The sequence below is a fragment of the Geotrypetes seraphini genome, chromosome 10 (genome assembly GCF_902459505.1).
Source record: "Geotrypetes seraphini chromosome 10, aGeoSer1.1, whole genome shotgun sequence".
Lineage (NCBI taxonomy): Eukaryota > Metazoa > Chordata > Amphibia > Gymnophiona > Dermophiidae > Geotrypetes > Geotrypetes seraphini.
Genome location: NC_047093.1, coordinates 112,798,307 through 112,814,921, shown reverse-complemented (window position 1 = coordinate 112,814,921; position 16,615 = coordinate 112,798,307). Strand labels below are relative to the sequence as shown.

Genomic DNA, 16,615 nt, shown 5'->3' with positions numbered 1-16,615 from the left:
GTTTCCTATCCACCAACCAATTTTTAATCCACATGAATATTTCACCCTCGATTCCATGGCTTGCAATTTTTCGAAGTAGTCGTTGATGCGGGACCTTGTCGAACGCCTTCTGAAAATCCAGATATATAATGTTGACCAGGTCACCCTCATCTAGCTGCCTGTTTACTCCCTTGAAGATGTGCAGTAAGTTCATCAAGCAAGATCTTCCTTTGCTGAAGCCGTGCTGGCTTGTTCTCATCAGATTGTGTCCGTCAAGGTGATCAATGATGCGGTCCTTTATCAGCCATCTATCCCGGTAGTTTCCTGGATCTCCTCTAAACCTTTCTTGAAGATCAGCATAACATTCGCCACTTTCCAGTCTTCCGGAATCCTTCCTGATTTGATTGACAGATTGGCTATTAGTTGGAGCAGTTTAGCTATAACCCCTTTCAGTTCCTTGATTACCCTTGGATGGATACCGTCCGGTCCCGGGAATTTATCGTTTTTAAGCCAATCTGCCTGCATACCTCTTCTACACTGAACATCAACCCTGTCAGTTTCCCATCTCCGTTTCCTGCATATAGCCTGTCGGCTTCTGGTATATCCTCTTTGGTAAATACAGACGCAAAAAATGTGTTCAGTTTGTCGATGATGGCTTTGTCCTCCTTTAGTACTCCCTTTATTCCATGGTCATCCAATGGCCCCACCGCTTCCTTTGCATGTCGTTTCCCCTTGATATATCGAAAGAACGGTTTAAAGTTTTTGCCTCCTTGGCTATTTTTTTCTTGTAGTCTCTTTTGGCCCCTCTCACCGCCTTATGGCTCCTGCTTTAATGTTTGTGGTTTTTCCAGTTTTCGTCCATTTTTGACCTTTTCCATTCCTTAAACAAAGTTTCTTGTCTCTGAACGCTTCCTTCACCACTACAGTGAGCCACGCCTGTTCCTTGTTCTTTTTCCTTTTGGATCCCTTGTTGAAACGCAGTATATAAAGATTTTTGTGCCTCGATGACTGTCCTTAAAAAGGGACCATGCTTGCTCTAGCGTTTTTACAGTGCTTATCTTCTTCTTAATCTTCTTCCCCACCATGAGTCTCATCCCTTCATAATTTCCTTTTTTGGAAGTTCAGTGCCGTGGCCGTCGTTCTGGATCGATGTTTTGCCTCTGTGTCCAGGTTGAAGTGGATCATATTGTGATCACTGCTTCCCAGCGTCCCTTCTACTTCTACACCTTACGCCGGTCCTCGTAGTCCATTTAAAATTAAGTCCAGAATTGCATTTCCTCTCGTATTTTCCTTGACAAGTTGTTCCAGGAAGCAATCGCCTATAGCATCCAGGAACTTGGTCTCCCTACTGCAGCCAGAGGTGCTTAGGTTCCAGTCTATCCCTGGATAATTGAAGTGGCCCATGATAACTGCGTTGCCTCCCTTGCAGTTGCGTTTAATCTTGTCCTTCATTTCTCCATCAGTTTCTTTGGACTGCCCTGGGGGTCGGTAGTAGATGCTGATCTTCGTTTCTGTTCCATTTGTTCCTGGAATTTTGGCTCATAGAGACTCTACATTAATTTTTGTTTCCGGTGTGTTCTCTCCAGTAGACTCAATTCCCTCTTTGATGTATAGGGCAATACCCCACCTTTTTGTCCTACTCTGTCTCTGCGGTATTGCTTGTATCCCACAGTGTTCCAGACGTTTTCCTCCTTCCACCATGTTTCCGTGATGCCGATGATGTCAAGGTTATCTTTTTGTGCCATAGCTTCCAATTCCCCCATCTTATTCCTTCGGCTCCTTGCGTTCGTGTACTTACACTTGAGTTTGCAGCCTGTTACTTTTTTGCATTTCCTTCCCTCTTGTTTCCCTTTTGATCCGTCAGGATTTCTATCTTGCCTATTATCCGGTGAGTCTTCCCCGCAACCTTCCTGCATGGTATCCTCTGGGTATACCATTTCCCGAACCGTCGACTGTCAGCTTTCCCCTTCTTCCTAGTTTAAAAACTTCTCAATTTCTCACTTGATTTTGCTTGCAAGTGGCTTCATTCTGTTTCCTCTGAGGTGGAGTCCATCCTTCCTGTATAGCTTGCTTTTCCCCCAGAACGTCATCCATTTGCGCACAAAGTGGAATCCTTCTTCCTCACACCAGCGCCTCATCCATTTGTTGACTGCTTGCAGCACCGTCTGCCTCTTCTCGTTGGCTCTGGGTACCGGCAGGATCTCCGAGAACGCTACCCTCGGCGTTCTGGTCTTCAGCTTCCTTCCTAGCATCCGGAACTGGTCCTTCAGTGCTTCCCTGCTGTAGTTCCTGTTGCTCACATTGTTTGTCCCCACGTTGATCACCACCGCCGTATCTCCCTCTTCCGCGCTGTCGATGCGACTCACTGTATCTTCTACCTTGGCTCCTGGTAAGCAGGTCACCAGCCGATACTTTCTTCCTCCCGCTATGTGGCTGTCAACTTGTCTGATAATGGAGTCGCTCACGATTGCTGTCCTCTCTATCTTCTCTTGTCTCTTTAGCTGCAGGTCCGTGTCCCCGGTATATGTCCATCTCTTCAGCCATAGGTCTGTGCACTTCCATCTGAATATTCTATGATCGGTCTCGTTACAAACATACACTATTTTCTCGACCATCATAAATCTGTTGCACTTTTTTCTCTAGACCTATCCGCAGCTTTCGATACTATTGATCACGAACTTCTTCTTAATCGTCTGCAATCATTAGGGATAGAAGGCCAAGTCTTAAAATGGTTAACTTCTTTTTTATCGGCTCGTACTTCGAGAGTTAAATTCAATGAAACCTATTCTGAAAACTTCTCATCAGCATTTGGCGTTCCACAAGGATCTATATTATCTCCTCTTTTATTTAACATCTTTCTATCCCCGCTTATCACGATTTCACAGTCACTAGGTTTTACAACCTTTTCATACGCTGATGACATTCAACTCATGCATCCTCTCAACCCAGAAAATACTGAAGAAATAAAATTAATCAATGATAAATTAGAACTAATAAAAAACTGGCTAAACAATAACAAACTGGTTTTAAACACTCAAAAATCAAAAACAATGCTTTTCAATTGGAAAGGAGACATACTTAAAAAAATACCATTCATACTTGATAATACTCCTATAGAAACGGTCTCTAAGCTGAAAATCCTCGGTGTAACAATTGATGTAGATCTTTCATTTCATAACCATATTAGCGAAATAGTTAAATCATGCTTTTACAGATTACGGCTCCTACGTTCAATTTCTACTTTTTTAGATTCTAAATCACTCAATATCTTAGTTCATTCTCTTATTATCTCTAAATTGGATTACTGTAACTCTCTTCTAATCAACATAACCCAGAAAGAAAATAGACGTCTCCAAATCATCCAAAATACATCAGTTAAATTAATTCATAATGCAAAAAAATTTGACCATGTTACCCCTTTACTTATTAAATCACATTGGCTCCCCATAACTCATCGAATTACTTTCAAAATTTTATTTTTGGTATACAAAACATTGAGCTTCAACGAACCCCAATTTATAGCAAAAATGATTGTCCCATACAGACCTTCTCGTTCTTTAAGATCTTCCTCATCACAACTGCTCTCAATCCCTTCGCTGAAAATCATAGGTACAAGACGCAACGATATGTTCTCCGTGAAAGCCCCTACATTGTGGAACTCCCTTCCAAATTTTATTAAAAACGAAACAGACCTAGTCTCTTTTAAGAAAATTTTAAAAACATACTTATTTCAAGATGCATTTGATGCATGAAAAGTAACATTTCAGGTTTCCACATTCTTCTTATTTTATCATAACCCATCAATACCCAATGTGCTTTCCTATTGATGTTAAATTCTAATATATAAAAATTGTAACTTTTCCCCTCCTCCCCACCCCTTCCTGTTTGTCCAATTTTGTCTGTCTTTTGCTTAAATTTTGTTAACTAAATGTTTTACTACATTCTGATGGTTTTTAAATTGTACATCGCTTAGATATTGTTATAAGCTATTCATCAAATGAATATTAAACTTGAAACTTGAAACTTGATCTTCCCTCATCCTGGCGTTGGCTTGCACCAGACTTGTCTTCTTGTGGGTTCCCTCCACTGTTTCCAGGTCCCGCTGCTATGTCACCTAGTCCATCCTTGTGGTTGTCCTCCAGGTGCTCCTCACTCACTGTAGGTGTATCTTGGCAGTTCCACTGTTGTTGGTGATTTTCCACAGCCTCCCTGTATGCCTCCTCAATGAACTTCTCTAACTCCCTGACTTCTTCCTCAGTGGTTTCCTCTGTCATGAAGTTTTTTGCTTCTGTCCTCCTCTTCCACTGCTCGAAGTGCTTCTAGTTCCAGTATTTTGCCTCCAGGAGTCTGACTTGCTTCTTCAGGCCCTCCAGTTCCTCACATCGAGTGCATACATAAGACTGCCTCCCAGAGGGGAGGTAGACATAGATATGGCAAATGGTGCAGAAAACTGGGTAGCTCAACATCCTGCTTCTGTCTGCTGCATCCATTGCTGTCTGCTTGATGGTTTGCCATCTGAAGTGGCTTCTCCCTGTTTCCCTATATGCATGCTTTCTCACACTTTGTCTGAAGTTGCTTCTCCTTGTGTAGGAATCTGTGTAGCGTCCTTGGTGTTACTGTGAAGTCCTTTTCTTGATTTTAAACCTGCTACCCCTGTTTGTGTGTGTGTCCTCTGGTCTGCTGTGATTGCCCTCTGCTACTACTGTGGTTGTTTATCTACTGCTTGTCTGTTCTGTTGCCCTTGTGGTACTTGCCTGTGTAGGTGTCCTTCCCTAGTGTTTCTTCTTTGCTAATTCCTTCTTAAGGCCCTTCGCAAAGGCTCTCTCGCTAAGGAGAGCGCCTTTAACGCTTGCCTTTGCGCACTGAAAGGCTGAGCGTCACTGGCCCCACCCATTTTAAGGGGGAGCTCCGGTGAATGATGTTGGGGTGGGCGGAGCTACCTCTCGCCGCTGCCCCTTGCTCTCTCCTGCCTTCTCTTGCGCCGCCTTCCCCTCTCCTGTTCTCTTCTCTGCTTCTGCTGTTCTCTCCTTCTCCTCTCCGGCCTCCTGCTTGCCTGCCCAAGTACTGAGGTCCCTGCTTATTGTGATTTTAGAGTGAGATAAAAGATTTTATTTTTAGTTTACTATGTGTGGGTAATGGGACTTGATATACCACCTTTCTGTGGGACAATCGAATTGAAATGTGTCAGTTTTGAGAATTTACATATTGCACTAGGAGGAAATGTGAGGGGGTGCTTTATGTAGGGTTACCAGATGTCCGGAAAACCCAGACATGTCCTCTTTTTAGAAGACTGCCCAGGTGCCCGGACAGAATTTCCCAAATCTGTCAGTTTGTCCAGGTTTTGGAAAGCACCCAACGAGTTCCGGCGCATCTGGAGGGCCTCTGAGCATTCAAGGATGACGTTGCACACATGCTCCAGGCCCTCCAGATGCAGCCAGAGCTCATCAGGGAAGATGAGAGGAGGCTTTGTAGGGGCAGAACTGGGCAGGGTTGGGGCAGAACAGGGCGGGGCCATGTGTCAAGGGTTTTGCATCCCAAAATATAGTAACCCTAGCTTTATGCAATTAAAAATTTTAATCAATGTACGGCTCTAATAGCAGTAGTTTCTACCTTGCTACTTTCCCATGAATTGCATCTGTTCCCAGTCACTTTCTTTTTGTGGCTTCATGGACATTATCTTTAACTGAGGTTAGGGAGACCTGAAGTTCTTTGGATGTTCTTTTGGGATGTTTTGCAATTTCTTGGATGAGTTATTGCTGTGCCCTTTGTAATTTTAACAGGTCTGCCACTCCTGGGAAGACTCTTCATTTGAAGATAATGGTTTTCATTGTGGTTCAGTGAAATCCCATAGCTTTTTAACATTTTTTTTTTTTTACTGATACATTTCAACAACTTTTTTTTCTCCTCTCTCTCTTCTGGAATTTCCTTTTATCATGGCATATGGTTAAAGTAAGGGTTACTATATAGAGAGGTTTAGATTTAACAGGGCTGGCTGCAATCAATTCTGGCTGTGTTCAATCAGCCTAATTTAAGTATCAAATTTGATCAATCGGCTTATTAACTAAAGGGGCAATTATTTTTTCCACTAAGGTATTATGGGTAACTTTTTGTTTCTTAAATGAAGTAGTAATTTTTAAAACAATAGGCTGCCTGAATCATGGATGCCACCCTAGCAGTGACAATGAATTACTGCCCCTAGTGGGAGATGTGAACACCTGTTTTTCACATCATCCCAACCCTAGCTGACCCACAGTGCACAAAGATCAAATCTGGGATTCAAACTACAGTGGCTAGCCAAAAATAACTCTATCATCTTGTTACCTGATTTGCCTAAATAGCTCTTGGTTTTTTCTTAATTGCTATTAGAAAAAACATTTGGCTTATTTGGCAAAAATGTGATATCTGGACACTGCATGATCTTTTATGTAATAATCAATGGTTGGCTTTTTAAGAAGTACGTGATAAATTTAATCTACCAGTCAATCAATATATTAATTGGCTTCAATTAAAACTCATGTGTGCTTCAATTCCGGAACTTCTAAAATTGAAATCAATACCTGATCTCCTTCAAAATATTATTACTATAGCTTCACTTCAGAGAAGCAGTGCTAACGGCTCATCGAGACCAGCAGCAGTATCGGGGGCCCTCTCCAGCAGGGCACCTGGTCACAGATCCACTGCATATTAATATTAATATTGAAGAGTGTCAGCTCATATTAATATTGAAGAGTGTCAGCTCAGGAGTGGCGTGCGAGCACCGTTCCGCCTCTCCCACGACCCAGCAGGGAGAAAAAAGATTGCTTTCAAGCAGCGGACCGACATCTTTTCACCAGCCCGCTCAGGAGAGGAGTGCGATCACCGCTCTGCCTCTTCCACGACCTAACAGGGAGAAAAAGATTTAATCCGCAGCGTCAACGTGTGCGCCGTCCTTAGCGAAGGAACCGCACAATCTAGACTCAGCGCACAAGACATAATTAATCAAAGAACCCTACGGATTTCATTCTCCTCCTACCTACTCCACAGGGTAGCTAACCCCCCTCCCTGCCCACAGTTTCCCAGCGTCCCTCGTCAAGTCCAAAAATTTCCAGGGTTTTCAATCCCTCCCCCCCTCCTTACCAGGCCGGGCTTTAAATGCATGTATAACTTTTAGCGATTGGTACTAGGACTGCTTAAGAACTGTAGAGGCATGCACAACTGTTAGAGGCATATGTAACCATTGGTGATTTGCATTAGGACTGCTTAAGAACTGTAGAGGCATGTGCAACTGTTAGAGGCATGTGTTACTGCCAGAGACATATATAAATGTCAGATGCATGTGTAATGGTTAGATGCATGTGTAATTGTTAGAGGCATGTGTAATTACTAGTGACAGCAATAGGACTGCTTAAGCACTATAGCCACTTGGGTCACTTCAAGAACTACACCAATCCACTAAACAACCATACAAACTATAAATCAAGAATCTGCAGGGAAACCAACACAATTTCTGAATCAGGAAGAAATACTCTACACTGCAAACATGAATCTCCTACTGATTTTACTAATCTGCCTGTTAAGTGGCAACATCAAAGACGTTAATTCACTCCACCCACACTTGCAATCAATCAACTACCCTGATCCATCTATTTTACACATCACTAACCCACAAGAAAACACAACAAATCACATTAATGCCATCTCAAATAAAAGAAGACATCAACGAACCCTCAAAAAAAGAATAAGGCAAATAAAATCCATCAAAACCACTACCTCTACTGAACCTACCACATTCACATCTATTTCCTGTGCATATCTCAATACTAGATCTGTCAGGAATAAAGCCTTCCTAATTAATGATTGGATCATTAGCAAGCAAATAGCCTGTCTTTTTCTAACCGAAACATGGCTACTATCAGAAGATGATCCAATAATAATTGACCTCCTACCAGACAATTTCAAAATCCTTACGCTAAACCGCCCGGGAAAAAAAGGAGGAGGATTAGCAATTATTCTTAAAGAAGATTTTGAGTTCGAATTACTAGATTCCAAAGTGACCGACCAACTAGAAATTTTAGCCTGCAAAATTAGCAACTGCCAGTTAGACGAATCCTATCCTGCATATTATTCTATGTCCCACCAAAAAGCTGGCCAAAAGCCAAAGAAGACTTCTGTGAATTTGTTCTACATAATTCAATTGGTCCTTCCTACAATATCATTGCAGGAGATATAAACATACACTTAGATGAAGAGGACAACACAAACGCAAAAGATTTTAAACACTTTCTATCCCTACTCAACTACAACCTCCCTTTACCCACACAAACACATGAAAAAGGTCATCATTTAGATGTGGTATCCATGTCCATAAAGGAAATCTCAGACCCTGTCATCTCTCTACCGCAAGGCTCCTGGTGCCACGATATCTGGTCTGACCATTTTACATATTATTTCAAGTTAATTTGGTCTTATAGTAAAACTAAAACAAGTCCAATGATAAAAAGAGAACACCACACAAGAGGCTATATTAATCCAGAAGAATACTGGTCGCACTACGAACTGCAAACGGAGATAGAAGGAATCAATTTCTGGGATCACTGGATGATAACCAGCACATCCATTCTAGATAAAATTGCCCCCAAACGTAACAGCAAAAACAATGCAAACAAATATAACAAATGGTTCGACATCGAACTTTTAAAAACGAAACAACTAGCCAGACGATTGGAAAGAACCTGGAAAAAAACAGGAGAATCAGCAGACCGTAACAAATGGAGAGCTATTATAAAAATATACAAACAAATGATAAAAGACAAACGTAAAGCATTCTACTCCACTAAAATTAACTCATCTTGCAATGATTCGCAAGGAATCAATACAAAAGAGTTATTCAACCTGGCCACAAATTTATTCGACACCACTCGACACACCATACCCACACACAACACTAAGTTATTCGCAGAGGGTAACTTAGCGTTGCACTTCGATTCAAAAATTAAAAACCTTAGAAACCACTGCTCAACAAACGACCCTAATGATCATCAAATAGCTAACACCCAAGGAAATGACATACCAGCAGACATGATCTGGAGCTCCTTTCAAGACCTAAAATAGAGTGATTACACCAAACTATACAACAAATACTCTAAAACTTATTGCGTTCTGGACTCATGCCTCCCCCCCCCCCGAAATTATGAAAGCGGTACTATTACAATTCAAATTATCGCTGCTACAATACCTGGCCCATAACTTAAAAAATGGGAAGTTCCTCTCTAATAACCCCAATTCTAAAAAATCGCAAAGAACCCTCAGCCCTAATAACCAACTACAGACCCGGTAGCATCCATTCCGTTTATTGTAAAAATCATGGAGGGACTAGTACACACCCAACTGATGGACTATCTTAATCAGTTCTCTCTTCTACACGAAACCCAATCCGGTTTCAGACCTTTATTCAGTATGGAGACAGTAATTGCAGCTATTTTAGACAACCTGCGCCTACTGTTTAGTAGGGGCCTCAATGCATTGGTTATGCAATTCAATATAGTTCAGCCTTTGACCTGGTAGACCACAGGAAAATGCTACAATGCCTAGACGCCATTGGTATCAAAGACGAGGTGCTGAACTGGTTTCGTGGCTTCCTTACATCCCGCACCTATCAGGTACGCTTCAATTATGAGCTTTCCGATACCTGGAGCAATCCATCCGGTGTGCCACAAGGGTCACCATTGTCTCCATTGCTATGTAACATCTACATGTCCTCACTGAGCTTGCAATTAACTCAGATGGGGATAAAACTATTCAGTTATGCAGATGACTTCACGATTATAATCCCATTTGCTGACTCTATCTCGGAAACTATTTCCAAGGCTTCAGAAGCCATAAACATGATGGAGCAATGGATGGCAAACTTCAAGCTCAAACTTAATTCAGAAAAAAACAAAATTCTTCATTGCTTCACCACATCCATTTGACACCAAAACACCTCTATGCATCAATGAACTTAATCACCCCATCCAGCCCACCATAAAGATACTAGGCGTAACTCTAGATCAACCTAACCATGCCTAACCATGAAAGAGCAGGTGGACTCCTTAATCAGAAAGGGTTTAGAAACATAGAAAGATGATGGCAGAAAAGGGCTATAGCCCATCAAGTCTGCCCACTCTACTGACCCATCCTCTTAAGTCTATACCTAGTGACCAATTCTTCAGATCGACCCTCGTAGGGATCCCACATAGGCATCCCATTTATTCTTAAAGTCCAGCACGCTGCTGGCCTCGATCACCTGCACCGGAAGCTTATTCCAACGGTCAACCACTCTTTCTGTGAAGAAATACTTCCTGATGTCGCCATGAAATTTCCCGCCCCTGAGTTTGAGCGGATGCCCTCTTGTGACTGAGGGTCCTTTGAGAAAGAAGATATCATCTTCCACCTCGATACGTCCTGTGATGTATTTAAATGTCTCAATCATGTCTCCTCTCTCCCTACGTTCCTCTAGAGTGTAAAGCTGCAATTTGTTTAGTCTCTCTTCATACGAGAGACCCTTGAGGCCCGAGATTATCCTGGTGGTCATCCGCTGAACCGATTTGACTCGGAGCACATCTTTATGGTAATGTGGCCTCCAGAATTGTACACAGTATTCCAGATAAGGTCTCACCATGGTCTGTACAATGGCATTATGACTTCAGGCTTCCTGCTGACGAAACTTCTATTGATACATCCCATCATCTGCCTTGCCTTAGATGAAGCCTTCTCTACTTGATTGGCAGTTTTCATGTCTGCACTGATGATTACTCCTAAATCTCGTTCTGCTGAAGTCCTAGTTAAAGTTTCTCCATTCAAGGTGTAAGTTCTGCAAGGATTACCTCTACCGAGGTGCATAACCTTACATTTCTTAGCATTGAAGCCCAGCTGCCAGGTCAAGGACCATCTTTCCAATGTAAGCAGGTCCTGTGCCATACTATCCTGCAAATTGCATTCACTTACTATGTTACATAGTTTGGTGTCATCGGCGAATAATGTTATTTTACCCTGAAGCCCCTGCGTCAGATCCCCTATGAATATGTTGAAAAGAAGTGGACCCAGGACTGAGCCCTGCGGTACTTCGCTGGTCACCTCCGATGTTTTAGAGAGGGTACCGTTAACCACCACCCTTTGAAGTCTTCCACTTAGCCAATCATGGACCCATGCAGTTAGTGTCTCTCCTAACCCCATCGATTTCATCTTGCTCAACAGCCTGTGGTGTGGGACGCTGTCAAAAGCTTTACTGAAGTCCAGGTACATGACGTCCATAGACTCTCCCAAGTTCAGTTTCCTTGTCACCCAGTCAAAGAAGCTGATGAGATTGGATTAGCAGGACCTACCCTTGGGGAATCCATGTTGACTGGGATCCCGTAGATTCCCCTCATTCAAGATCGTGTCTAATTTGCATTTAATTAATGTTTCCATGAGTTTACACATTATTGATGTGAGACTCACCGGTCTGTAGTTTGCAGCCTCTGCCCTGCAACCCGTTTTGTGCAGAGGAATGACGTTGGCTGTTTTCCAGTCCAAGGGTACTGTCCCCATACTTAGGGAGAAATTGAAGAGCACGGCTAGCGGTTCCGCCAGGACATCACACAACTCTTTGAGCACTCTTGGGTGCAGATTGTCTGGTCCCATGGCTTTGTTCACCTTGAGTCTTGTCAGTTTGCTGTAAACATCACCTGGTGTGAACTCAAAATTCTGAAACGGGTCTTCCGCGCTTGTATTAGCCCTTAACTGAGGACCGTGTCCTGGTTTCAAGTTTCAAGTTTCAAGTTTCAAGTTTATTAAATTGTTTGATTTAACGCTTTTCCAATTTCAAAGCGTTTTACAAAATTAAAAACAGAGTTTAAAAAACAAAACTAACTTATACATAATGTTATACTACACAAACTAGGGTAACATCTTTGGACAAAAGAAAACTGGAAACAGTGGGAAAATAGGGACGAAATACAATTTTTGTTTAAAGAGAACATAAAAGGAAAACACATTAGGGAGGTAGGGATTATAGAAAGGCCTAAAAAATGTCATTATAGAAGTATAAAGGTTTATATTTAAGGGAAAAGAAGTTAACTGATATCATTGCTCAGGAATTAACTGGTGCCTCGCATGTGAAGACTGAGCAGAAGTATTCATTCAGTAGTTCGGCTTTATCGGAATCTGCTTCCACGTAATTCCCGTCTGGTTTGCTAAGGCGTACTATCTCGTCTGTGTTCTTTTTCCTATCACTAATATACCTGAAGAAGGATTTGTCCCCCTTCTTAATATGTTTTGCTCGAGTTTCTTCCACACTAAGTTTGGCTATTTTGACAGCTCTGGAAACTCAGATCCACTCTCTGGAAACTCAGATCCATTAAAGCTTATTTCGATACGTCCGCATTCAGAACCCTGGTCCAATCCCTCGTACTAAGTCAACTTGACTACTGTAACATCGCCAACTTAGCCATTTCCCAAAAAAATATGCGACGTGTACAACTAATGCAAAATGCAGAAGTCAGATTAATCTTCGGACTAAAGAAATTCGATCATGTATCACCTTACTACCGGCAGTTACATTGGCTACCAATGGAAGCACGCATAAAGTTTAAATTCGCCTGCTTCTGCTTTAAAGCGCTAAACGGACTTGCCCCTAAATACATAATTGACCTTTTCTCCTTCTCTGCCAACAGACACAAGAGAAGCTCTCATTACTACTTCGTTTCCCCCCCCAGTTAGAGGTTATAAACTGAAAAAACACCATGAACATCTTCTTTCACATCAAGCAGCATTGTGGGATAAAGACCTAGATCAACTGCTTTCGCCCACTACTTATGAGGAATTCAGAAAACGTCTAAAAACTCAACTGCTCCTAAAGTATCTAGACAATTGACCCACTCATCTTCTTTCTCCTCCATAGTGATTCCTCTGCCCTATTAATCTCTTTCTCCTCAACAACGCATTTCCGGTCCTATTAACTCTCCTCTTCCCCCCTCTTAAATTCAATCAATTTGTACCTCGCTTAATCTATTGTAAACCGCAAAGAACTTAACGGTATTGCGGTATATACCCTGTTATTATTATTATTATTACTATTATTATTATTAAAGGTGTTGCCTCTAAATGGTACACTTTATTGAGACAAACTTCACCTGTGTCTATATCACTAATGATGAGTACATGGCATCCGGATTTAGACATTTCCGCTGATGATGAGCTTTGGCAGAAAGTGTGGACCAGAGTACAGTACTCCCTCGATATTCACGGGGGTTCTGTTTAGGAACCCCCGCGAATGTCGAAAAACCACAAATACAGTTTTTAGGCAGGGGAGACAGGAGAGAGCAGCTGGAGCGCCGGCGAGTGAAGGAAATCACTCACTGTATTCCTGTACTAAAGTCGGGCCTTACCAATCAGGAACTGCGTGTCAAAGCAGCTACTGATTGGTGAGGCCCGACTTTAGTACAGGAAGAGGTGGTTGGAGCATACAGCGAGTGATTTCCTTCACTCGCCGGCACTCTGGCTGCCCTCTCGTGCCTCCCCAGCTGTCCTCTCCTGGTCGGCAGTTTGCAGTCGGAAAATACCGCGAATGACCGGGACTGCGAACCGCCGACCACAAATTCACTGGGGAGCACTGTATGTATAATAATTATCTGTATAATTTATATATTTATTTTGAAAAATAAAAATGATTCACAAAAAGAAAAAACTTTTGAGAGAAAAACGGATATCATCATAATTAAAGGGGAAGTGCACTGATTTTATATGTATTTATATTAATCTATTGTAATTTAAAAGTATGAGACCTCCTAACGAGACTGAAAGTAAAAGAAATGGAGCTTAGCAAGAAGTATGTTGCTATAACTGCAGTTATGTTATGAAATTTATTTTTAGAAGCTCACTATCTTTCCCCCCCCCCCCACTTTATCAAATATATTTTTTTTATTTTCTCCATTTAAATATGTTGCTTATTTGTTTTCTCAGCTTAGAGATCTACCCACCTTTCCTGTTCTTCCTTGCATTTGGTGGACTCGCTCATCCGGTAAGTTAAAGCCTTTTTCTGGATTTCTTGAAATTGATGCTATAGCTATAGCAGCCTTAATGAGATGGAGGAATTCTACACAAAATTTACAAAGTTCTGTATCTTTCAATTATAATGTTGTTCATCTTAATGCCTGACCTTGTTTATCTGGTTTCACCAAATTCAAAAACCTCCAGCTCCCTTTTTTTGCTAATCCCCAACAAGATTCCCAGATTGCTTTGCATTGCCCTGCGTCCACTACTTCTCTGGCTCTTATTCTGTTCCTCTCCTCTTCCAGCCAGCTGACAGTTTTAACTTTTTATATATATTACCCCTTACTGTTAAACAGCAAGCAGGATACAGAATCAGTTTGTTCCATCTTAGAGACAGAAGAGAAGAGAAAGGGTTGAGAGGAACATACAGATTGTCTCCAGCCAGATGTGTTCAATTCTCCCTGTTTATGGTACAGACAAGCTCCCTAACTTTGACTCAAGTTTCTTCTTTGACTGCACAAGCTGTCAAACAAGGAGGTTCCAGTAGTAATATCAATCCATGCGACTGACCCTACCACACTTTCCTTCTTTTTGAATTTGGACTGCTGCTACTACTATTTTTAAAATTTCTATAGCGCTAATAGGCATATGCAGTATTATACACCAACATAGTTAAGAGATGGTCTCTGCTCAATAGAGCATACAATCTAAATTAATAGACTACAGGAACAGAAATAGGGGCTTAGGGAGTTTCTCAGGGTGCTTTAGGATGAGGGGCTTATGAGTTAAATGCATTCTTGAAGAGGTGGGCTTTTACTCTGAATTTGAATAGTTCCAAGGATGGAGCTTGATGTACAGACTCAGGCAGTTTGTTCCAGGTAGCAAGAGAGAGAGAGAGAGAGAGAGCAGTCTGGAGTAGAAGCGAAGGGTACAGATAAGAGAGATTTGCCTGATGAACGGAGTTCCTAGGGAGGAATGTAGGGAGAGACATGAGAGGAGAGATATTGAGGAGCTAAAGAGTGAATGTATTTGTAAGTCAATAGGAGAAGTTTGAACTTTATGCAGAAGTGAATGCAGAGCCAACGAAGTGACTTGAGGAGAGGGATGATGTGAGCATAGCAACTCTGGTGCAATATAAGTCGTCCAGCAGCATTCTGAATAGATTAAAGGGGAAAGAGATGGGAAATGGTTACACGGGAGGCTAGTGAGAAGCAGGTTGCAAGTCTAGGCCAGAGGTGATGATGGAGTGGTTTTGGTAGTGTGCTCAGAAAGGAAAGGTCAGATTTTGGTGGTGATATAGAGAAAGAAGTGACAGGTTTTAGCAGTCTGTTGATTTGCATAGAGGAGAGTCAAAGATGACACCAAGGATGCGAGCTAACGAGACAGGGAGTATGAGTGTTATCCACTGAAATAGAGAGTGGGGGGGAGAGTGTAGGTTTGGGCAGAAACATAAGTTAGTTCAGTCTTGGCCATGTTTAGTTTTAAGTGGTGGCAGCAATGTAAGACAAGCAAGCTGAGACTCTGGCTTGGATTCTTGTAGAAATTTCAGGAATCTGCTTTGTGGTTGTGTTGTATTCTGATGTTAGTTCCTGTTTTACCATGCTGAATTCTACATAGCAAATATAGAGTTCTGTGTAGGAGAAGAAGAACGCACAAATTCTGCATTACACTGAATTCCCTCAGGAGTTATATTAGGAAAGAGGAATACAGAGTGTTGTAAGGATTAAATGGGACACAGTATTTCAATTAAACATCTTCCTCTTGAGTAAGAACATAAGAATTGCCGCAGCTGAGTTAGACCAGTGATCCATCGTGCCCAGCAGTCCGCTCCTGCGGCGGCCCCTAGGTCAAAGACCAGTGCTCTAACTGAGACCACCCCTACCTGTGTACGTTCCGGTTCAGCAGGAACTTGTCTAACTTTGCCTTGAATCCCTGGAGGGTGTTTTCCCCTACGACAGACTCTGGAAGAGCGTTCCAGTTTTCTACCACTTTTTGAATGAAGAAGAACTTCCTTACATTTGTACGGAATCTATCCCCTTTCAGTTTTAGAGAATGCCCTCTCGTTCTCCCTCCCTTGGAGAGGGTGAACAACCTGTCTTTATCTACTAAGTCTATTCCCTTCAGTATCTTGAATATTTTGATCATGTCCCTTCTCAGTCTCCTCTTTTCAAGGGAGAAGAGGCCTAGTTTCTCTAATCTCTTGCTGTTAAAGCATCTCTTGTGTCCCTGGGAAAGACCACTCTAGCATGACTGCTCTGAACGAGTTAGATCTCATTTGGATTTAGATTTCATTCCTTCCCCCTTCCTCCCCATGTGAACAAGTTTTCACACCATTGTACATTTTCCACATTCTGTTTAAAACATACAATTCAATATGCATTAAAATAAATTTATCTAGACAGTGCTATTCTGGACAGTAGGGTATTCTCCCCATGCTTGCGAGCTAAGCAAAAGGAATCCATTCCTCCTTTTCCAGAGGACTCTACTGCCCCCTTCAGTTTTTCCTTGTGCTTGTGAGCCGAAATGTGTCTTTCTGATCTGTATGTGTGTATGGTTATTATTTTCGGTATTTTTCACTTTTTTTGCGGCTATTGGTGCACCAGAACTCCCCAGTACAGGGGTAAACTCTTCTTACATGAAGAAGAAG

The 16,615-nt window shown here is 42.0% G+C and overlaps 1 protein-coding gene across 2 annotated transcripts in view; it reads left to right on the top strand.

Moving 5' to 3' along the window:
• Nucleotides 1-16,615, top strand: part of MGST3 (microsomal glutathione S-transferase 3) — a 103,619-nt gene that overhangs the window by 37,819 nt on the left and 49,185 nt on the right. For both annotated transcript variants that reach the window (XM_033961395.1, XM_033961394.1), the window contains exon 4: nucleotides 13,939-13,996. In XM_033961395.1, coding sequence (XP_033817286.1) covers nucleotides 13,939-13,996 — 58 coding nt within the window. The remainder of the gene's footprint in view (nucleotides 1-13,938; nucleotides 13,997-16,615) is intronic.